Below are 25,559 nucleotides of genomic sequence, written 5' to 3'. Positions count from 1 at the left end.
GCTATAGCTAGGATATATTATAAGTATACCGTTTTATTAAAGTACGTGATGCGTTCTGTTCCCGCGGCCAGCCGGGCCAAAGCTTTTAAGTGCCGCAGGTTGTATGTCCGTACTTAATAATGTAAATAAGCCCCGGGATTGGGTAAATATGAAACGCCGACAATTGTTTGCTCGGTCCTGGCGACAATGTGATTTTCCTTTTAAGATATGCCATCTGTTTGCGATACAAATATTCGATCCGATCATCGTTAAATTATTTTTTCAGTTTAACCGTCCTGGGGACGGATATAATGTTTCTATTGATCTGATCTGCTTTCACGTATCCGACATGAAAAGAATCTTTGGGATAAACATCCTTTAACGACCACTAAGGTAAGAAAGGGTATGATAAAATATAAAAATAAACAACCCGAAACCAATGCATTGACAGGCCAGGGTAAAAAAATTATACAATGTATGATGAAAAGGGCAGTTAAGAAAAATAAATAGTTTTACCTTCAGGAATGTAAACTGGAGAACGTGGAGGAAATGTAGGCTGGTTATCATTGACATCAACAACGTGAACCCTCAGCGTGGCTGTGCCTGTCAGTTGGGGATCCCCTCCATCCGTGGCGATAACAGTGAGTCTGTAACTATCACGGATCTCTCTGTCTAAGACAATGTTCGTCTTCACAGACCCGGAGAAAGCAGGCTCGATGATGAAAGCGTTGTCGTGATTACCATCCACTATGTGGTAAAGCACTCTCGCGTTGGCACCTTCATCCGCGTCTTTTGCAGAGAGTTGCATAACGAACGTTCCTTTGGAGTTTCCTTCCCAAACATTTGCCGTGTACTGCTGCTGGGTAAACCTAGGAGCGTTATCGTTCCTATCTAAGATCAACAGCCATACTTCACAGTATCCATAGAGAACGGGGTTTCCCTCGGCGCGTGCCACAACTACCAGTCGACGCCGAGGGCCCGGAGGCTGCTCGTGATCTAGTCCTTCTGAATTCGCCACGCGGATAATACCGCCGTCAGGGTCAATGTCGAAAGTGGAGTCTTCGTTTCCGCTTCCAAAAGAATACACTATACGTTGTCTTCTGCCATCACTGCGAACAGCCGATACTTGAATTATTTCCTTTCCTGCGGGGGCATTTTCCATGAGGCTTACAGAGTAAGATATATTTTGGAAGTGCAAACTCGCTGTTCCTTCCGGCACATCTCCGACTCTAATTTCTATTAGCCCGGTTGCATTTTGAGGTGGGTTTCCTTTGTCTCTTGCTAGGACTTCCAAATGAATTAGTCTACCATTTTCACTTGCTAAGCTTTGAGCTGCTGTCAGCACTCCAGTGTTTGGGTTGATACGAAATTTGGAACTGACTTGTTCGTTGATGAGACTGTACAGTATTTCAGCATTTGTTCCGTCATCGGCGTCTGTCGCAGTCACTTTGAGCAAGCTTTGTCCAGGTTGAGATAGAGCAGCTACTTGTCCGGTGAATGGATATTTTGTGAACACGGGCTTGTTATCATTTACGTCACCAATTGTGATTTGAATTGGAACAGTCTGAGATTTTGCATCATATTTTCCGCCATCCGTTGCGACAACTAGGAAATCGTAGACGCTCTGAATTTCTCGATCAAATACCCTGAAAGAAAACAAAGTTTTACAAAACATTCTGAAAAACAGATATGTTCAGATACCAACAAGTATGTATGTTACATATATGATGTTGTGAGATTATGAATATATAAATGTCAAATAAATAAAATTATCATGTCAAATCGCTCTATAGCATTTTAAATTATCTGCATTCTGAATATATTAACAAATGAAATGTATTATATTCATGCAGGTAATGAGCAGTGACAAGCATAAAACTTCGTTTTGCGTATGCAAAATACTTGACAGCGACAGCCGCAAGCGGTTTTATACAGTATTTTCTCCTGGTGCTGCTTTCGTTTATTACAATTGCTAATAAACTCTATTATTTACAGCCGCCTTATTTGTTTAAAGGTTTTATCGTGAGTACATTGCCGGCTGTTAACGTGGCAGGCCGTGTGAGCAGTGCGCACAATAAGTTGGGATGTCACATTCTGCTGGTCTCGGGAGAAATGGCAGAGGCATTGTTAAGATTTGAGTTACGCTCCGACGTTTGGGTTTACATGGCGTATAAGACGACACCGCATATTTTGCATATATTGTGTTCTCGACGGAGTACTTTTGTAAACGGCGACCAGGAGCTTTGGAAACGCTTTACGAATTTGTTTTGCGAGAGATACATTCGTGAAGTCAACGTCCTTAAAGACATCGGAGCATGTATACCAATCTCGTGTCTGGGCAGACCAAACATTCGTAAGCTAATGCTGATAATGAGCAAATACGTGTTCGACTTTGGTATTTATTTGAAAAGAAAATTAGGTATTTAATAGTACTTGGGATTTGGGCATATTATTAAGGGGAAAATTACTTCCAGTGTACGACTTTTAAAAAGTTAATCAAAATAATATTATTTACAGCAAAAGAGTTTCTTACCCAGCTGTCGTGATGACTCCAGTTCTGTTGTCGATCCTGAACAACCATTGACTCTCATTAGCCAGGGAATACAGAACACGTGCATTCACTCCCAAGTCTGGATCCGTAGCACGAGCACGAAGCACACTGGTATCTGGAGGAGCATCTTCCGGCACGGTGGCCGTATAAGTTGGAGCTTCGAACCTCGGAGCGTTGTCGTTCATGTCTTCCACGGTAACGGTTAAATTACAGGATCCATGGCGAGGAGGGGACCCTCCATCTTGGGCTGTGATTAGAAGCCAGTGACGGGCTCGAGTTTCTCTGTCCAAGGGTCGTGCGGATAGCGCACCGGTTCGTGAGTCGATGCTGAAGATGTTGCCGTGGTTTCCACCTATGAAAATACAAGACATTAGAATTGCGTTTGTTAATGATTAACCAAAAAAGACTTCCACCATAAAAATGTGACTTCCCATGGTAGAGTTTATTTCAAAATCTGCAGAAAATTTTCTTCGCGTATCGCCTTTCAAAGATTGTTTCTGTCCGACAGTAGTTGAGTTGAAGTACTAAATTATATTATGTAGGCTGGTCAACAAGCATACCTGTAATCGAGTAAGTGATCTCTCCATTGGCTCCAGCATCAGGGTCGCTGGCAACCACAGTGTGTATGACGGCGAATTCGTTGTTTTCTGGCACGGCCAGGGGTCTGCAGGCTGCAGGATCCAGTCGAGGAGAGTGGTCGTTCGAGTCCATGATGAAGATGCTGACTAGTGCCGTATCATGTCTCTCTGTAGCGCCTCCACCTCCATCAGCATACACCGGGACCAGGTAGGACTCGCAGCTCTCACGGTCCAAGGGTGATCGGAGCCGCAACGAGCCACGAGAATCCACTGTAAACCGGTCGTCTGCAACACCTTCGGGAATGGAGTAGGTTAGGTTTCCACCTGTAGGAAAAAACATGTTTATTAAGTCATCATGAATATTATAATATAAACTCATGATGTTTATTTCTTGTATTTTATTCAAAACACGTAGCGAAATGCGTTTACATACATGATATTATTTTATTTCATTCCAAGAAGAGACATATCTTTTAAAAGGTATTTGAAGAAAAACAAGTTTAACAGTTTGAACGTGTCTCATAAAATATCTAAACATTGCATAGTAAGAGTTACTTTCAACGGAAAGCGATATAATTTTTTAACTTTAAATTATGAAAAATTTTACGTACCAATGCTGCTCAGCGAAGATTTTGCAGCCACTTTCACCACAAAGCTTCCGACGGGTAGGTCTTCACTGACGTTGACCTTGTAAACTGATTCCAGGAACCTCGGAGGGTTGTCAGATGACCCTTGAACTACTAACTGTAATACCATATAGTTTTGCCGAGCGATAGGAGTTCCGTGATCACTTGCCGTTATATTCAATGTAAACATCCCATTCATTCCGCCACTGAAAGACATGAGCGGTCTTGCCAGAGTGATCACCCCCGACTCGTAGCCGATAATAAATCTGCTGTTGTCGTTTCCGCTTGAAATAACGTATGACACCCGCCCGTTATCACCAGAATCTGCATCGACAGCCACCACCCGGACTAGTGAACTTCCCACGGTGGAGGAATCGCTTATTTTAACAATTTTAACAGTTGGAGCGAAAAAAAGTGGGGAATTATCATTCGCATCGGAAATTATTATTCTTACTGTCGCCGCTGTACTCAACCTCTCGGAAGTGTTGGTTGCCTGATCGGTGGCTCTAACAATCAGTGTATATTCTGTAAGATTTTCATAGTCAAGATGTTCCAGCAAGGTTAGAGTTCCTCGCAGTGGATCAACTGCAAACACAGGTTTTACATTTGGTAGCTGCTTAGCAAGACTATAATGTATTTCTCCATTCAGGCCTGAATCAGCATCAGTTGCTGTAAAGTTGAATACAGTGGCTCCTATCTTGGTGTCTTCGGGAATTTGGATAGTGATTGGATCAACTGGCCATTTTGGTGGATTGTCATTGACATCTACTATATCGACTTTAATTGTCACAGCGCTACTCTGAGGGTTGTTAGTTGCAGAAGTGTCTAAAGCGCGAACTTCAAGTCTGTATTCTCCCTGGCTTTCTCTATCTAACTGGCGAGCCACTACAAGAGATCCAGTGCTTCTGTCAATGTCAAAGGCCCCAGTTGCGTGCTCTCCCCCAAGTGTTATGAGGGTGTACGTTATGTGCCTACTTAGACTTCCTGATATAAGATTCTCCTGGTCAGATTGCTCAGTGCAAGCAATAGATCCAACGACATGGCCCACTTTTACGTCTTCTCGGATCTGCAAAGAAAATGATGATTGAGTTTAATATCTAAATCAATCACGAAAATAATATCTAAGCGACGGTATTATTAAAAACTCCTGTTTATATTTAATGTAATGTTGGTTCAAGCTTACCGAAAATACGAGACTTGAGCTTGTGAATGTTGGCCTGTTGTCGTTGAGGTCTAGGACTTCAACCCTCAATAGGCGTACAGTTTGCTTGGGAGGTTTCCCAGCATCAGTAGCAGCTACGGCAAGTCGATAGATTGCGCGTTCTTCGTGATCCAAAACTATTAAAGAAAATAAACCCATGTTAGGAGAGCGAATAACGAAATAATTTACACGACAAAATATGTTTTTTCATTTTGGCACTTACCAACTCTAGTTCTGATGACACCAGTTACAGGATCGATCGTAAAGACTCCATATCCATCTAGGTCTCTTCCTTTCAGAACAGAGTAAGTAACTGAGGCGTTGTATCCGTTGTCTCTATCTACTGCTCTGACCCTGGCAACTTCTGTCCCCGGAGGCTGTTCCTCTCGAGCGCTGACGACATCTTCTCTAGGGTCCAGCACTTCTGGCGCATTGTCATTGACGTCGGTGACCAGCACGCGGACGGGCACACGTGAAGCACGCGCTGGCGTGCCCAGATCTCGTGCTTCGGCGACCAGCTCGTAGGCGGCGTGGGCTTCTCTATCCAATGGCTCCTTCGTAATGATCTCACCTGTGGAAGAAAAGAAATCAGGGTTATTATGGTGTAATGTTAAAAGATCAGGGTAATATCTACATTACTTTGTACCCAGTGAAAACTAATATCCACTTTTAACTTTGAAATATTATTTTTAATTAAATATCCAAATCTAGAATTTTTGAAAGACGAGTGTATTGCAGTAATTTATGGATAGGTTTGGAGGATTTGTTTATTTTTCTTGCGGTGAAAAACTACTTCATCCTTAATCTCTATTTTATATTGTGGTTGTCGGAGGGAAAAGTTTAGTTTTAAATTTTATATTCCCGTGTAAGTATAAAACATAATATTTGTTGGATCATTGTTTAAAAAAAATGACCTAAACTAATGATATTTCAGTAAAATGTTACGTCTAAGATCACGTATTTCAAATTTAAATAAATTGGTAATCACATTCACGAGTGGCCGGGATGTAAGAAACCATTAAACAAAGGTAGGTTGTAAAACAGCTGAAATTATCATTCATAAACGTAATCATAGCCGACGAAATAACTATGATTATCTGTAAGTAAAATCGGACTACCTGGACCCCATTTCGGATAACATGTTCCACGGGTACACTCACAGGCAACCATGCTGTCGTGTGTGGATCAGGCACTACGTCAGGCACACCACTCAGGCCCGCCTGTGATATAACCAAACCAACATGTCCGCTCTCCGCTCATCTCAGCCGGGAGTAATTCGCCCGGTGATTACTGATTACCTCATCTTGAGAGGTATTCCACCTGAGAGGAAATTGGATCTACGTGACACTCCACAGAACAACGCCGTTTAATAAAAACTAATAACTTTCATAATTAAACACGGCACCGAATCGACCAGCCTAAAATTTATTAAAAAAACTACACTCGAGATATTTTGATCTCAACTTTTTCAGTTATAATTGGAGGCTGGGTTTATTTGGCGGTAATAAAAAATACCGCCAAATTTCATATCGTGAATAAAGCGATAAAACTCTTTCATTCCAGATTCCTGCGTCCAAACTTTGGCGGAAAACTGTCCTACGTCTTGTTTTTTCAGTGCAACCCTTTGATTGGCCAATATACTTTGAACCTTCATAATTTTTATGGAACACAATTATTAACTTGTATTGTAACGTACAGGCAAATTACAGCGTTTCATGTCATAATCTTTTGAGATAATCAATCTTCGGATAATTGAAGTTCTAATAGAGATTATGGTAAGACAAGAAATGTAATAATTGACCAAATGGTAATCATACATACCTATGTACATAAAAGGGATGATTCTTTATATTTGGTGATTGTTTTCTACTTACCTATATATCTTCTAGAAGATATGTAATCAATATCTAATAATAATTGTAGCACATAGTTGAGCACACAAATAAAAAAAAGATAGGTTCTTACTATATTTTTTTTATCAACTACAACAAAAAATAATAAGGGGAAAAACTGGAGTGATCAACACAAAGGAAAACAAGTACAAATCGAAAAAAAAAACTGTATTGAAGATAACATAATTATAGATAAGGGGAATTTCTTAAAGATTGTTATGAATCAAATTGCAATAGCGCCAACCCTTTGCAGGTTCGCGACCTTCGTGTCGCGGTCCGACGAAGTTTATTAAAATGCTGCCACATTACAAGCTCATTCGCTGTACCGCTGGTAATCCATAGATACCCTGTCGATAGTGTTGTATGATTAATTGTGACCTTAAACCCATGAGAAGAAAATATACTTTGTTTTAATCGGCCGCTAAACTCATGAGCATGAGAGCCGGTGGAATTAAACACTTCCTGAGGAGCGATCAGTCAATGTCTCGGTGCGCGCGCAGCCGCAACCGCTGAGGCGTCACTTTGTTTATTTTTCTTTTCAGCCCGAGTTAATCGCGTGATCTTTATACGAAATTAGACGGAAAATTACTACGGCTAATTTGCTGTTTAGATTCATTATTTAGAGAATCGTAAAGAGTTCACACAATCTAAAATCGCGCGCAATAAATAATATAGACATACGCAGAGACAGATCGACATTAAAAACTGCCCTGAGAGATATAAAAAATCAACACGTTTATATATCAAGAAATAGCACTACGATAAAATTATCAAGGGCAGTAAGTGCGGTAACTTCGGGGGTGATTTAAAATGATATTACTAGTAAAAAGTACGAATTTCCCACGTTTTAAGGTAGTTTTTAGGTTAAAAGTTGAATTTTTTATATGCGAAAATAAATATTCTTCTATGGGAAAATATTTTTAAATTGCAAAGTAACCATTGCAATTTCTGAAAAAGTAATTAAATTTTTTACTTCTACCATCATGTAGAATCACCTCTCTAAGTTAGCCCACTTTACCCTCCGGACACCCTGCATTTGCAAGGGTAAAATTAGCAACTTTTTAAAAAATAATCAGATGTCTGCCTCCGTGTTATTACTATACACGTCAAATATTCACCCCTTCCTCCCCATAAAAAGAACATCCACACAGCATTCCTAAAGATGACATAGGCTATGAGAGTTTTTTTTTTATTCTGTGGAGAGTTAATGTTTTAAAAAAGTGCTTTCCGATCAGAGAAAATACTAATGAGATTTACCATATTAAAAGCGAATTATTTGTTTAATACACAAAGTTTGTAGATTAAGGAGTATTTAATTTTTGTCGAATAAAACCACCCTGATTCTAAAAAACCCTTTTGGCGTTATGTTGTGTATTGCTAATTCGCCCCTAAGTAAACTTACGCAAATTTGTTTCAAATATAATTAAATTCTTCCAATATGGCGTGTGTTATTTCCAAAGCGCTAAGCAACTAGGATGGACGTTGACTCATCATCTCATTTCACCTCACAACATATTTGTCTAGACCGCATTGTGTCTGTCGTCAAGATATAATAAATACGCTAAAAATGTCAACATTTATTATTTTCTACATGTTTCTTAGCTTATATGCTCATCGAATCTGATTCACATACAATAAATCACTTAATTATTTATTTATTTTAATATCAACGGTATAAAATAAACCATATACAGTAAATTATAAACAGTGACATCAGAAAATATACAATTAACAGAAACTCTAGATGGATATAAAAAGGTAGAGATACAAGTACATGCAAAACTTATAGGTAGACTACAGTTTGAGTGACACTATGGCATCCTCATTTGGTGTATGTTGAGAGGCTGAAGTTATCGGGGAGGGGAAGAGGAAGGTGGGGAATTACCTGGCTATTCAGATCCGGTCATCAAACACCGCTAAAGCCATTTCAAATCTGGGTGGTGGTCTTACACCAGGGCGATAATGGAAGTATCTCCCATTCTAGAAAGTGCCGCATATTTACCGTATATTATTTCAAATGATTGAATTGTGAAATAATACAAATTAATCAAACATTTGCGCACACCGGGATTTGAATTCGCTACCTCCGGATTTCTAGACGAGAGTATTACCTCTCAACCACGGAGGCCGAATAAAATAATATTGTTTATTTTTATTTTGTTTTGTTTGTAATATACTATGTATAAACTGCTTACATGGAAACTTAATTGGTTGATCTTCTGTTATTTCACAATGTGGTATAATAAAATTATATCTGACACAAATGATTGCATCAAGCAAGGCTAATATCATAAAAGTGTTCTAGCTCTAGTATTGGAGCATTTAAAAGGTTTCGGATTTCTGAATCAAATACAACATTATAAACAAACAGACTGATAAAACAAAAATTATCAGGCGCTAAGGTTATGCGGTGTTACTGTAGGTGTAGGTGAATAGGGTTAGTCGGTAGTCCATAATCATAACTTACGATTTATGTCCCTGGTTTTACGAGGTAGTAAGTTAACCGTCAGCTTACAACAGACAAGTAACGACAAAAAGTTTTTTTAGCAATATTTAGCAGAAAGGCGTTGGCAAAAAGGTTTGCTTGGGATGAAATGATTTAGAGTAGGTATATTAATTTTTAAGTGTTTCTTTGATAAACTATGAGGAGTAAAGAGAATTCAAGTGATTTCGTTTTAACAAGAGTTCGTCATAAAGGCTGCATTATCGCGTTTTATAAGGTAAGGTAAATGAATAACTGAACTAAGCTTTTACTTGAGAATAGTGAGAAAAGCTTTTTTGAATTATGTTTTAGGTAACTTCGTATGTTTCCTTGGTATTGGCCATAATTTGACGAGTAATTAAGTACAGATTTATGGGAAAATATCGTATCTATTTTAAATGACCCCTAATGATAGGTAATAAGTAATAAGTAATACCCGTTTTAATTTTAGTTTGAAGGTAGTCTCTAACCAGCCTCAAAGCACAAAGTGAAATTCTGATTCTGCATGATTCTGATCAAAGACAAACTCTACATGTCGACGCATGCTGAAAAGGTATACTTAAAGATCCATGATCATGTAAATATGAATGTTTATTTATTTATTTATTTATTAACGCCGATTATAGTGGCTTTTACAAAATAATAACAATTGTTTTACTTATTATAAATACAGAATATACATAGATAAAAAAAATATAAATACAAAATACATAAAAGAGAACAATAGAAATGGTTATTATAAATACAATGCAACAATGTGTATATATAAATATATAAACAATTAATTTACAATAAATCCCAGATAAACTAATACTTTAAAACTGTATTTGGTTATATTCAATCAGAGAAGCGCTGACATACAGTTTTAATTAAGTGGTGTTTGTATGAGGATAAACTTTTAAACCTTAAAAGGATTCCTCCACAACACAGGTGAACTCCTAGCGTGGAGGACAATATACTATACCATTGTTTAACAAATATATTAAAGCATAAATAAAAAAAAAAAAAAAAAAAAAAAAACTAGCAATGTTTATAGATTCATCCAAAACATATTTATTACCAAGTACATGTAGGCGATTCATTATGGAATTGAGTTCAGCGTTAGATCCTGTATTGTTGCAGTGATAGGGTAATTTGAAACGAACTGATCGACTAGGTACACGGAAACATATTAGCTAATAATAATATTAATATGTTAGCGCGCAATTATTAAAAAACCGATAATAACTAAGAGAAAATATTTAATAAAAGAAGGCTCGTTTAAAATAGAGCAAAAATCTTTCGACAAATGCTTAAGTTGCATTTAAAGATACGCTGGGATTTTTTTTATACCTATAACAATAGCAAAAAGTATTTTTTGATAATTTTCGAAGCTTACTTGGTGATTTTTTTCTATCGAGGAAATTCATATAATTATCGGTTCGGCTTTACAAATGTACAGATAATATTTTCAAAAATCATATATATTTGTTCTGGAACATAAAAACTTAACGTGTTAAAGAGAAATATATTATAAATCTGTACAAATTCGGAATGCGGGGGCTTGCAAAAAATAAGCTTTCCACGTATTATTATTAACATAAATATATATATATTTTTTTATTGGCAATTTTTTTTATACATACAGGTACATATATAAATTATACAAAATATAAGGCAGTAACAAAAAAATCCCACAAAGGCGAAGCCTGTGCGTGGGCATTATAATGTATATATTCAAAACAGTGTTGGTTACATTATCTATGATTTAAATGAAAAAAGAAAGAAATAAAAAATATATATAGTATATATAGTTATTTTTGCGTATTTAATATACTAAGCTAGTTTAAATTGGAGAGGAAAATGCAATACATCAGTACGTTGTTAACCTACATAGTCATGTTAAATATATTTAACATCGCATTAGCATCACGATTTTTCAATCTCTTCAACAAATTTTTACTTAAGGTGTTATATTCTATTAAATTGCTAAAAACAGACATATAATGTTGTTTGACTTTTGGAGTTAAAAGAACTGACAAGTTCCTCCTCCATTTTTCCACCCCAAAAAATGTAGACAGCTTTATGGTTTCCATTATCAGGCCAAAGTGATTAACCTCAAAGAAATATCGTGCGAATCTTAAACCATATTCGGTCTTTATCGCCTTTAAGTTTTTTAATAATTTCATTTCCCTTCTATATTATTATGGGTATATTATGTATTGACCAAACCACAGCCATCCGTTCTCATGACTAGTGCTCTTTCGTATATAAATAAAAACCTCTCAAATACTTCGATTAGATTAGAGGAATCTGAAAGAAAACAGTACAAGAGGAATGTTAAATTCTAGTTTCTATTCCGAGCGGATTGTTTGCACTGGCTTGTCTGTGGGGTCTGTCAGTCTGTACTCTGGGGCCTGTAGGCCTGTACTCTGCAGTCTGTGGCCTGTTTTCTGTACTCTGTCGTGTGTAGTGTTGGCTGAGGACAAACAGGCGACGGTTACACCGGCCGTAACAACACCATTTGCGTTTTAAGGGACAGCCCGACGCAGGCGGACAAAGGGAAATGCCGGCGGAACGACTGCGCGCGGATAAGCGGTCGAGAGACGGATTATCTGTCACGGCCGCTGATGTTTAATTAAGTGCGGTATTTATTAGTGATCTGTGTGACCGTCTTTTTAAAAACAATATGAAGAAATGTTACCTAGAGTGGCGTTGTCTTTCAGTTTTGCTCAGTGTTTGCTCACATATTTTTCTTTCCACGTATCGAACATAGCCACAATTTATTGTACTCGTATTGTTGAGCGAGTCGATCAAATCGGTATCTGAATTCGTCAATGGGGGAGTCAAATGGGGAGACTATGGTGACCCAATATCTGAATATGGTACATGACAATTTCGACATATTCTTTGAAACCTACATTGATTTTCAGGTTTTCAATGCTACATACTAACTAATCAACGGTACTTTACAACAAATTAGGTAGGTAAAGTTGTCATATTATATACATGATTAAAATATAAATAAATACGTATCGAATAATGGAAACAGACCTTTGTCTCATCTCAACTGATGACCTTATTTCATTACGAATTACTTATCCACAAACAATTATATACCACTAATACAATTTAACATTCTGGGAATGCGAAAATTTATGATGCGATGCTATCGATAAGGTATTCTTAAGAAACGCATTCAGGGTCGTTTAAAATTCTTTCGGCAGTAAAAAAGGTATAAAATTTTCAAAGGGCAGAATTCTGTTCTAAAGCAATTTTTATTTTGTAATATTTCTTACCGTATTGTAAGGAAATTGCTAGTTTAATGATTGGTTATTCTCAGGTTAATGTTAAAGACGGCTGATGGAAAAGTCGATCCGCCTTTATCCACGATAATAAAATTGCATTAAAAACCCACGGTTCATTTAAAATAAAGCACGAATCTAGCCAACGCCGCATCAGTTAATTCTTAAGCAATTGCTTTGGTATTTAGCTCTGCTAATTATCCGTCGTTAAATAAGGAAAGGGGAATGAAATAAGGAATAAGCTATGGCAATGTACGTAACTTCTCGTGAGGCTAACGAAGCTACCCGCGCAGGCGCACACAGCACGGTCTTTTCTGTTCCCCTGGAGCCTTAAAGCCTGGAGTGTTTCCCACATAACCCTGTACTCTATATTTTATACATTATCCCTGTCTATTGCGTAGTGGTCCAAACTAAGGGGTCACAAACCTTGCGAGAAGAAGACGAACAAGACGCACAAAGAAGACGAGGAATGAGCAAACTGCTTTAAGGCGGCTTATAAACGATGGATGCAAAACAAAATACCTCCAACCGTCGTGAACTCCATGAAACTATGTAATTAGCTCTAAGACCTATAAAACTGTGGTTATAAAGTATTTTTTTAAATAAGCCATCTGATTTGGTATTTACTTTAGAACTTATCTTTTTTGCCTTCTACGAGTACCAACATCCTACATCGTATGTACGTCAATGAAGCAAATATCCGTTTATCATCTTCTCTAAATCACTACTTCTGTGGAAGAGTAGACTTCACCTCCAAAAAAGCATGCTCCTAATTTGCTATTATTTAATAAATCAAAAACAAAATTTTCTCTGAAATCATAAGACTTGGGTACTTAAATACCTACCTACTTAATAATTATAAACCATACATAATATTTTTTTTATTTTAAATATTTCAAAGAAACGTAACTATCCCGATTATATTCCTTTTTTAAGTTTAATCTGGCAGGTAGGTACTATAATAATGAAAAGCTTATTCAAAGTTAGCCATCTAGTAAAAGTAAGACTTACTTCAATAATAAAGTGGATGCAACAGATTTTAGAAATCGGAAAAAGAAGTTATCTATGATATCGGCGCTTTCTATTTCATAATGACGTTATAGCCAGTTGGAACAGTTTCGGAATGTGCGGTTAATTCGTATTTTTAATCGTTGAAATACGTATTTTTAGTACGATTATCATAATCATAAAAATAAATTTTAAATCTTCCACGCATTTTCAAAGGTATTCATAGTTTGTAAAAATTCCCCCATTGAGAGAAATAAAAAGTTCTCAGTCTTATTCGCCTTTGGATTGTAATTGTTGCTTGTATTATTTTAATATTATAACTGCTTATTTATGGGGGTATATTAAATACATACATTATGTAATTAATAACTTTATTATATTTATTTGTAATTCGTGTATCTTTTTGTTATTAATAAAAATAAAAAAAGATAATTTTTAGCTTAATATAAAAATGAAGTGTGGCTCGTAAGCAGCTGGTTGTCGACACCTGCCTACCCCGTGTTGGACGCAACGGGTTGCGGGACGTATGGCGGGCATACCCGCGCAGTATTTGCGGAGTAAGGTGGATACCGGGTTTGTTTCCAATCGAGTATGCTAAACGGCCGGCTTATTAAAACTCTAAAGGTTCAAAATACAATGAAGATACAAAGAATGCTAACAGAGCCCACGCGATCCGTTTCTTCTCGCGTGCTGTTTTGCATGTGAAGAAAGTAGTATTGTTGAAACAATACTAGTTTAAATAATACTAGTTTTAATAATAGTTTAGTTGATATTTTCTGAAATAAATAGTTTTTATTCTTGAATCGATCACAAGCTTTAAGAATCTATCAATGAATAATTCAAAGCTGTACCTACAACCTATAAATCATGATAGACAAAACCAAACAATTCTTGACAAAAAGGCGTTAAAAATTCATGACTCCAGATCACTCATGTTGGCTAGTATTTTTTGGGGTATTTTACATAAAACATACAACACTTTCTTACAAAATTGGGATCGATTTTAACTAACTTGTAGGCATCTCAATCGAATCAAAGATACGATTGAATTCCAATAATATTGAAACAAATTAAATCTCTTGTTATCAATTGTAGAACTCTTTAATTTTATGTCTTTGAATTAAATATTCAAAATCATTGAATAAACACTTCAAAAACTTATAACTTATTTGCTTTATGGAAAAACTTTTTTTAATAATACACATAATGAATATGAAAAAAAATAATTTTCGAATGTAAATAATGATAGTCAAAAAAAATTACATATTCTTAAAACGGCGCGAAACGGCACTTGCGGTTGCTTCATACCTTTCCCATATTTCGTGGTTCAACTTGCGGAAATTTTATCCTGTTTATGCTGCGTATAAACAGGAGAAAACGACAGTTGGAATGTTGGAAAAAAATAAATTCATAATTTGTGTTATCTTCACATATCTAGATACTCCATGTAACTGTCTAAGTTCCTCTAAATGTTAAAATTATATGAGCGAATAAGCACACCACATTCATCGCCAAACTGGAAATGTACTAAAATCGGATGAAAAGTGAGCGTGCTGTATTTACGAAACATTTACACACTAGCCTTATTCAATTCGCAGCCAAGAAAGCACGGTGTGTGACACTCCGGCTATTTTCATTGTTTTCTGTACTGTCTTCTCCCGTGAGTTATCGTGACTATTTGCTAGTCGGTATGGGAAACGCTGGAAAGAGGGGGTAGGGGAAGGTGAGGAATGAATACTGGGATTTGCATTTCTGCAGTAATAATGATACAGAATGAGGAATTCACGTTCATCATTTGACATACAGGGTGTACGGGGTAAAGTGCTAACTTCGGGGGTTATTCTACATGGCAGTACAAGTAAACAAGCTCTTCCTTTTTTTGAAATTCAAACGTTTTAAGATAGTTTTTAGGTAAAAAAAGTTTTTATCTGAAAATATTATTTTATGGTAAAAATATTTTTGTGTGTGAAATTAAACATTGGATTTTCCAAAAAAGAAATTTATCTTTTTTACTTCTACCACCTTCAGAAGTTAGCTCACTTTATCCCCGGACACCCTGTATAACCAAACAGAAATGGTCCTATTCAGCAAATTTTGGATTTGCAATGGTTAACGATATTTTCAAAAGTTAATAAAATATATATATTATTTCATACCAAAAAAAATGTTTAGTAAGTAAATAAATTCGTTTAGTATTTTTTTCCGACCCATGCTAGGGAAGAAATTTTCTTAGTGATAATTAAATTAAATTTAGAACTAACCTAGTGAGGCAGGTTATGCACAACTTAAAATATAGTATATTATGCCATTTTTATATAACACTTACATACAGATTTATTTTTTCTTCTATTAAAAACTGCTCTATTATTGTAACATTATTCTTTCAACAATGTCATTGTTACTAACTTACATATAGTTATAAAACTTACTATTATTATATATTCGGGTATTATGTGTGGGTATTATGATTGAAATGTATTGAAGATCCATACATTGATGTGTTATATTTAGATGAGACATAAAGCGAAAAAAAAGGTTCCGATTTTTGACTTCCAACTGACTTCCAACTCTCCCAACGCTCTAACTAAAACTACCGATCCCGGTCTACATGCCCCGCTTATCGCGTTCTAATGTTGGAATTTGTATTTTGAAAGTATCGAGTAGGGTTTCGATTTATTAACCCTTATTAGGGAGAAGTTATCAGGGAGAAAGTGGAAGATTTTAGGAGGTAGGTAGATGAATGTTCTTTGCGCTGACTTATTGTGTAGTTTAGGTACTTTGTAATAGTATTTTCGGTTGGTTATAATTCTGGTGGTGTAATTGTAATGTAAGAGAGTTTTTTTAGTTGTATTTGAATATGAAATAATGAAAATTAAATTAAAGAAAAATAATTTCATTCCAATCAATATTGTTATTGTTTACAAGTAATAATATAACTTCTCACTTCGTATGCATGCGATACTATCTGCATTTGGGATCTAAGTGATCATTGTCAACAAGAGAATGCCAATGCCATATTGTATCCGTAATTGGAAGGTTGGTATTTTGCAATGAATGTTTCCTGTAAATATTCTCATGAAAAGCTTGCTGCCGAAGTAGTGGTAGTAAAATCTATTAGAATGAAAATATGAGTAAAATTCGTCTAAAAGTCTTTTAGGGTATGGTTGATGGTTAAAGGTTTTATATAAGGCTTGAGACAAACCTGTAATAGGGTCAATATGGAAGCTGGTATTGGCAGGGATGAGACTGTATCTGATGGCTGCATTGTCTCCCACATCCTCATCACTGGCCTGCAGAGATCCAACCCTTGCGCCTCTTGGCAAATTCTCCTCAACTGAGAACTCGTAGTTCTGAGCTCCGAACTTTGGATCATTGTCGTTAGCGTCCAACACAGAAACTGTCAGTCTAGCTGTGGCTGCTGAGGGAGGTGCTCCGTGATCTGCTGCTGCCAGGACAAGATTGTAAGAAGAAATCTTCTCTCTGTCAAGTGGCCCAGTGAGCATGATACGACCAGAGTGGGGTTCCACAGCGAACGGAGTTTGGGCTCCTCCAACAAGACGATACGTCAAGCGAGCGTTGTTTCCTGTATCCAGATCTACTGCTGTAACTTGGACCACCTGCAAAAGAAAATTTAAATATAGAATACGTACAAGGAAGTAATTTATAGTACTCCAGTTTTTAATTGATTGATCGCATGCAATCTTGATCGGTACTTCTGCGTTTCGGGTTCCCAATACAAACAATCTAACACCATAAATTAGACGGAATTCCAGATAAGCAGCATTTAAAAAAAGAATGCATAAATTATCTGTTGTAATCAAAAATGCAACAACACGCCTAGATAAAATGTTCAAGATATTATTATACAGTTATATATTTTGTAGTTCGATTCCAGAAAAGATCGTGGCGTAAATGAATATAATGAGGCTATAGATTAAATGGAACCTGAATTTATAACTGCTCCCTGTGACATTAAGAGGTGCTGCGAACCTATTAGTGCATCTTAAATATATCGCACTTGTCAACAGCATTGATAATAAACGACAAATTCTCGTAGGTCCTTGACTGCTAATGGTTTCAACTTCCATCCTTTATGAATTTTATGTTCTCCAGTACTGAGAAAGGATTAACTTAAAAACGTTATATTACAAAATACCTAAGTGCATACGTATTTAGTGCTACAAATAAATTAAATAAATTAGATGACCTAACACGGAGATAGAATCCGTTCTATACCTACTATCTGTTATTTTCCAATTTTCTAAATAAAACTGTTTATTATTGTAGAATTTAGGTTTCAATTCTGCAAGGTCGTTAATATTCTTGTTTACATCGAGCATTGTAATAAAACAAAGTGTAAGTAATACGTTGGACGAGCTGACTGCAACAATATAACATACTGGCCATTGTTTGACATGATTCAGTATTCGATGCAGTTCATGCACACTAGTTCAATCCGGTGTACCGTTCTCGACAGACCCTAGATAATATGACCGCTTTCCTCGTCCCTCACAGGAGAAAGTGCGAAGTTTACTGCACGAGGTCACGTGGCCTGACCTGCCACCTACCACCTACCACCTTCCAGCCGGCTCTGCATGCGGCATTCGCTGCATGCTGCATGTGGCACCAAGACACGCCACGAGTGCGCCTATAATAGGTGGCTGGGAGATGCACGAGAGAGATGCCACCACGAGAATCGAACGGCGGACACTTCGTGAGGTGTAGTACTAATTTGAAATACCCGTCGATGTTTCCTCAATAAGTCAGCTTAGAATGCTTTCTGTCCGTCGGGTAGACCCGCGATACGGCCGAGAAACAGACTTACAAGAGACTAAATTATGCATTTTACTCACAATGTGTTCTGCAGGAACTGTATGTGACTATTACTGCATGCTGCGGTTAAAGACATAGCTGAGGTCAGAGTGATTGACTTTGAAGCCATTATAATATACTACCCACTCATATGTTAGTTTTTCACGAACAATCAGTCCAGATCATACGCATTAGCCTCACCTCATCCAGATTTTAAATACAATAGAAATCCTCAATCATAATTGGCTTTCTTCAGGCATGATCAATTTTAAATTGGTTTAAACCACAAGTCGGTGATAACTTTCTGCTGGACATAATGAAAATATATTCCATCTCAATAAATTCACATTTTACAGTCTTCAGTTATACGGATATGTTCAAGATGTGAACTTACCAGTGTATCAATGGGAGCTGATTCCAACACGCTGACCGCGTATTCTGGTCTTTCAAATACTGGAGGATTATCATTCACATCCTGGACATCTACCAGCAAGGTCAGGTTAGCAGATAGTGGTGGGTTTCCCCCGTCATAAGCCACGACCGTTAGGGCATGTCGCTGGGATGCTTCGTAGTCGAGGTGCCTGAAACAGAATTGAAGTGTAAGTGAAAGTGAGCCTTGACAGGACGAACAACTTAGTTTTATTTTTAGATAAGAATGATATTAAACTATATGTTCAAAAATGGCTCAATCTCAATCAACCACGGGCCTGATTACATTAAATGTAGGAATTCAGAGCTCATCAGAGTATTGATAAATGATGTTACTTTTATGATTGGCGCGTATTAAGGGCCGTGTGAACGACCTTCCCAATAACAGGGGCCCGCATTTTACTGATATATTTATTTTTTATAATAAATTCCTCTTTCGGAATTCTTTGAATTTGCCGCTGGAGTAACGAGCGACAGTTTTATCGACGTGTGGTCGACATACTATAAACGTTTATATTGTTCACCGCAATGTGGCTGTTGTGCAATCTATATTCCATTTTGAAACACTGGGTATTATTGCCTAAACTTTTAAGTGTCATTTACGTACGAGATTAGTGTTATTTACTTGACTTTGACCTGGTAACGGGAGACATTTGTCACAGAGATCATAAAAAATATTTCTCGTTTTCCCCTAGATAGGAAAAAATATTTTCATTTTGGGTGCAAGTCATCAAAATATTCGATTACTCTACGCAATAAATCAAAAGGAACCATGGTCGCATCGTGGACAATCAGAATAATTTTATTGCACCGTATTCTTTTGGTGCACTCTCCTATGGAATATTGGTATTCTTAGGTCAACCTTCATTCTGCAATTATTTTATAAGCAATAATTATTAGCCTGAAACACTCATCCACATTGAAAAATCTCCTGATAAAAGATACTTGACGCCAACGGGACTTGAACCCGTGTCCTTTCGATTTCCGGTCAACAGCTCTGACCACTGAGCTATGGCGGCATATCTCTTATCCGCAAAATAATTCAATATATACTAGTGTTTCATTCAACAATTACTGCTTGTTACATTTTTTTAAATTTAATTTACCAAATAAATAATAATTCATTCTGCAGGCTACAGCCCAAAACAAAAAATTGCTGCACTCGTACTAAGCATGATGGTTTCGAACCAGTAGGGCAATCTTCCCCTTGTTTGCCAGTTGTAATCATTTTTTTTATTTTTTATTGAAACATATAAACAAGATTTACAATTTTATAACAATATAAACACAAATATTTCAATCACTCTCCTAATAAAGCAGCTGCTTGTGTTTAGGAGAGGACAACAAAAATATTTTAACATTTGTTTAAATTAAACAAAAAATATTAGTAATAAAACAAAAAATAACAATAAAAGTAATAAAAATATAGGTTAGTTAATAAATGATTCAAAGAATTTAAAAGGCAAAAACATATTTCTAAACAATAAGTAAAGTTATGAGGTGGTACAAGAGTATTTTAATTTAATTTTTTTTTTATATTTTTCGAAGTTTTCTTCCAATCGTATATCAAGGGGTAATTTATTAAATAATTTTACACCCTTGAATATATAGTGATGCTGTGCTGTTGTGGTTCGTGCTAGTGGCACGGTTAGTCCTCCAACAGATATTATTCTTTTGCTAATATTCAATTGTGGTAAATTATTTTTACTAAAGAAATCTTTATGTATTTGTAGGAGTGCAATTTTGTCATAAATTTTTGTAAGTGGGGGAACCGGGAAATCTTGAAAAACATTTATAGTTGGGTAGTAATATAGCTTTTTTAAGATGATTTTTATTAGTATTTTTTGGATAGTTTCCAGTGGGAGTAGGGATGATTTATATGCACCCCCCCAAGCCACGATTCCATATTGTAGGACAGAGTGCGCCAGTGCATAATAAATATCTTTTAGTATTTTTAATGATACAGTATTTCTTAGTCTAAAAAATATATAGATCAGTTTTCGCATTCTGTCTACTGTGGAATTTATTTGACTTTTCCATTTGATGTTATTATCAATAATTATTCCAAGATATTTTATTTCTTTTTTACTACTAATGTTTATACAGTTTAAGTTACAGGGTGCGATTCTAAGGAGGCAATTTCTTTCGTGAATTTTTATGTTTATATTTACATTTGAGATATTCCCTGTTAGGCTATAAGGTATAGAATGGGTTTTTTCGACATTTAGTGTCAATAAGTTTTCGTCAAACTATAGTTTAACGATATTTATGGCATTATTAGCTGATACTTCGACCTCATTCCAAGAATTTCCTTCAATAGTTATCACTGTATCATCTGCGTAAGATATAATGTTTCCAATGATTGGGAGTTCAAAAAGTACATTTACATATAGTATAAATAATAAAGGTCCCAAAACAGTTCCTTGTGGAATTCCAAAATCTATATTTTCTATTTCACTTAATTCGTTGTTTACTTTAACCTGTTGAGTTCTTTGATAGACATAACTTTTTAATCATGCGTTTACATAACCAATATATTGGAGTTTTTTTATATTAAATCTTGTAAGTACCTACAACTTCACAACTTATTTACAATATTTGGCAACTCGATAAAGAACTTCTAATTTAGATCTCTCTGTCCCACATACTTTGAATATACGCTCATTTATATATGTATATCCACACGTCAAAGACCTCTATCTTCCTTGACGTTATAAAGGAACAATTAAATAAGAAATTTGCTGAACAAATCACGATATTTATAAGTACCTTGTCAAAGTAATATGACCAAGAGTCCCGTCCACTGCAAAAGGTCCTTGAATATTTGGTCCACCTGGTCCTGCTAGTTTGTATCGCACCAGACCATTGGCTCCTGCATCTCTATCTCTCGCATGGGCAGCGTACAGAGGAGTTCCCAGTTCCAAGTTCTCCGCCACTGAGATCCTCACAGAAGAAGATTCAAACTCTGGAGCGTTATCGTTCACGTCTTCGATGCCGATGTTGACCTAAGGAACAAAGAAAATATTAGTTTTTATTTCAAACTAGTTGAAATCCCCGGCGTTGGCATTACTTTACATAAAGTTTTTCGAAATTAGACTAAGCCAGTAACCTTCCTCTCGTTTTGAAGATCGAGTGTGGAAAATAATATCCATCTCGAAATAAAACTGTAAATGTGTATAAAATAAAACAAACTCGACCTGTGTCACCCCGCCCCTCGACTACTAAGGAGAATCTTTTTGTATACAAATAGATTATGAAACCTTGAAAACAGGATGGTAGGAGAAGTAGGAGGAGAAGTAAAGGAGGTAGGAGAAGTACAAGTATGACTAGAGCAGAATTTATAAATTACACGTTAGATATCACCAAAATGCTTCCAACCTGCTGATGTTTGCTATTGGACCCGCAGAATGGATCGCAGAATATGCTCTAGGGCAGATATTTTTCTTTGACGCGGGGTAACTTTAAATTGGACTGTTATTCAAATAACATTAGGAAAGATTTGTACCGACCGCCATTAGTCCAACACCTACTCATTAGCAGAAAAAGAAAACGGTGAAGTGAAGAATAATCAACTTGAGATAATCGGAGGTACATAGCTTCGGAATCTTATAAAATTTGAGCTGGTAAGTAAGATAACAGCAATTCCTACCATAAATGAGCTTCTGGTCAATTGAGTTCTATTCATTAAAATTACGGCCACCAACCGTATGGCGGTAATCAGTTTGAGCGAAGCATCGCATAATGCAATTGAATATAATGCAAAGCGTCACAATAAAAGAATAACGGATTGTTTCTTCTCATAGTTTTCAACAGTTGTAAGGTGATCCGCCATTTCGGTTTCGGCCGACACCGTGTGGTCAAAAGATATATACGAGAACACTTTTCTTGAAAAGAGCCGCGTCGTAAATTCACTAAATCAATTATCTGTTAATTTCACAATTGGATATGGTAAACATTAAAACTTCAGAACCCGAGCTTTAATGAAATTGCCAATGGAAAACGCTAAAGTAAAGCAATAAAATCTTTTTTCCAATCTAAATTGTAGTCAAAATAACAAATTATTTAGACCGTACCATTTTTAATAATGTATTTATTTACATTGATACTTGTATTATTTTATTTTGATTTGCAAAAGATTAATAAAACAGTAATAATTTATTTTAAAATACTATGAAATGAGATAACTTATTGAAAAAAATTGTATTATGATACCAAATGGATTATTGAATTTATATCAATGTGTGAAAATACAGACCGATAAAAAAGGTTAATTACTTTGGAACCTTTTAAATGTCAAAATTCAAATATACCTTTTACAATTTTATATAATGATACTACTCGAAGGCTCGATCTCAACAAAATAGAAAGAATTCAGCAACAATTTAACAACAAATTTCAAAAAAATTCTTAGGTTCGAAAATTTTAAGCTAATAACTCCAATTGAATACATTAATTATGTCAGTTTAATGAATCAATTGCATCTAATAACACTGTCTGACAGGAGAATTATGTCAGACCTGGTTGTGTTACACAGAGTCATTAACAACTTAATTCACAGTCCTGCCATCGTTTCCACTACTAAATTCCATGTGCTGACTAGGAACAAAATGTAACATTATTCTGTAATACTCGTACATACACAACCCACTATCAGGCACATTCACTAACCAATAGGATGCATGATCTGTGCAACAAGTTTTGGGGGTACTATTAATATATTTATTGACTCCATTTATAGAACTAAGCGTAATCTATACCAGCGCTTTGTTGAATCCTACAATTAGCGTTGGTAATGTAGTTTTAGTGTTTTGTCTTATATGTAGAGTTGTTCTAGTTTCTATATTATTTTATGTTCCTTTTACATGTTTTACTAGTACTGTTTCATATTCAGTGTACTGTTATTGCCCTAAGCATTAGGCCAACGTATATAGGCGCTATACGATTTAAATCTTTGTGATCACAACATTATACAGTATTGTTAGGGAGGTTTCCAATTACATATTTATTATACAGGGTGTTGAGAGATGTACATGACTTATTTTAACCAGTGATTCCTGACATTATTTGAAGTTTAAAAAAAATTTAGAATCCAGTGACATTTTTGAAAAAAAAAATTTTTTTTTCAACTTAAAACATAAAAAATCAGCAGACAGTCAGGATCGATGTCGTGAAAAAAAATGAAAAAAGGAAAAAGCAGACAAAAAGTAGAAGGATTCCAAAATTTCATTAACATGTTTTACTCCAAATAATTTCAGGAATCATTGGTTTAAGTGAGTCAAGTACGTCCCATAATACCTACCTACTTTTACTATTAATCTTTTGTTTTTTATTTATTTCTCTTTAAAATATTAAGTTTTTAATATTCTCCTTTAGTGTGTTACCTGAAGGTTGTAACTATTAAATTAATATGATGAAAAATGTCTATTATTTGATATCATGTTACTAATGGACAAAAAATATGAATTTACGAGTAATAAACTGTAATTTTGGACATGATTAATTTCTTAGAACAGACACTAGCCTAGCTTCAATGAATGTGACTGGCCCATAATGTATTCAAATCTGTATTGCAGCTTGTCTTCGACGGACGTAAAAGACGTATATCCATATTATTATAATCCATTGTGCATACAAACATGTCTACATTATTTGGTTTCATTCTGTGTACTCATAATTTTCTGGCATCAAAATGTATTCAATATATAAAATGAAAAATCTAATTGATTGGATGCAGTTCTTACCTGAGTGTGTCCATAAGCAGGTGGATTGCCGCTGGATGCTTGGATGTTCAGCAGTACCGTTGGTCTGACTTCGTGGTCCAGGCTGGAGGCAGTTCTAATGGATCCTGAATCTGGGTCTATGCTGAAGTATCGGTCAGGGTCTCCTGAGTAGATCGAGTACTTTACCACCTGGCGGTCGTCTGTGGATAAGGAAAAAAGGGAATAGTTAATAAACATTAGTTCTTAACAGCGAAGATATTCATGATAATCAAATAAATTCGATTTTGAATTGCTGAACCCTCCATTGGGATAATTAGACCAATTTTTGGAAGTCTTCGGTAGTTGGTCTAAGTTAGTCCTTAGCCAATTGCCTACCGTATTGGATTTCAAAACGTGAACTCGCATTTCACCTTATTAAAATCGGTTACTCGGCACTTGCAACAAATTGTCGGCTTTACTAGGGAGCAACCACCGCCACAAATCGACGGTTATATATTATTTTCAAAAGTCAAATATTTCTCATCGTAACAAAGGCGAGACGTACAGGTACCTATCACTATTGTACATAACTATTTCCAAGTTAATAATGCCAATAACAGGGCGTATGATCTGTCGAATTTTCCACGGCTATAAAAGCTCTGCCGTGCAATTGAGGAAGTTAGCATTCGTTAGTACAATGCGATAGAAAGGAGATTTTATTACGTATTGTGCAGAACTGGCCACCTAACGGTCTTGGTCTACCTACCCATCTTCTCTCTCTCTCTCTTTCTCTCTCAATATTTCCTGCTCACTGTAGCAATGTACGTATGTATCACATCATAATATGCCTACATTATTCCTTCATATCAAATTTGCCGCATCATGTTCCTAATAAATCAAGACCTTTACATGAATAGGTGCTATAATATTATACCGAACTTCATATCAATAATTGGGAACAAGATGGTCATAAACATACCGTAAATACAAGTAATAAAATGTATATGTCTCGAACGCC

At 35.9% G+C, this 25,559-nt stretch overlaps 1 protein-coding gene across 1 annotated transcript in view; it reads right to left on the bottom strand.

Moving 5' to 3' along the window:
* Positions 1 to 25,559, bottom strand: part of ds (dachsous cadherin-related 1) — a 364,082-nt gene that overhangs the window by 25,568 nt on the left and 312,955 nt on the right. The window contains exons 5-14 of the mRNA XM_089635790.1: positions 24,584 to 24,762; positions 21,612 to 21,847; positions 18,808 to 18,994; positions 16,804 to 17,218; positions 5,159 to 5,506; positions 4,918 to 5,072; positions 3,720 to 4,800; positions 3,091 to 3,432; positions 2,513 to 2,882; positions 496 to 1,625 (exon numbers count right to left, since the gene is read on the bottom strand). Of these exons, the coding sequence (XP_089491916.1) occupies positions 496 to 1,625; positions 2,513 to 2,882; positions 3,091 to 3,432; positions 3,720 to 4,800; positions 4,918 to 5,072; positions 5,159 to 5,506; positions 16,804 to 17,218; positions 18,808 to 18,994; positions 21,612 to 21,847; positions 24,584 to 24,762 (4,443 nt within the window). The remainder of the gene's footprint in view (positions 1 to 495; positions 1,626 to 2,512; positions 2,883 to 3,090; positions 3,433 to 3,719; positions 4,801 to 4,917; positions 5,073 to 5,158; positions 5,507 to 16,803; positions 17,219 to 18,807; positions 18,995 to 21,611; positions 21,848 to 24,583; positions 24,763 to 25,559) is intronic.

The sequence above is a fragment of the Hesperophylax consimilis genome, chromosome 9, assembly GCF_061612785.1.
Source record: "Hesperophylax consimilis isolate HC1 chromosome 9, BYU_Hcon_1.0, whole genome shotgun sequence".
NCBI lineage: Eukaryota > Metazoa > Arthropoda > Insecta > Trichoptera > Limnephilidae > Hesperophylax > Hesperophylax consimilis.
Note: the sequence above shows the minus strand (reverse complement) of the source record. Positions and strands in the feature narration are given on the sequence as shown.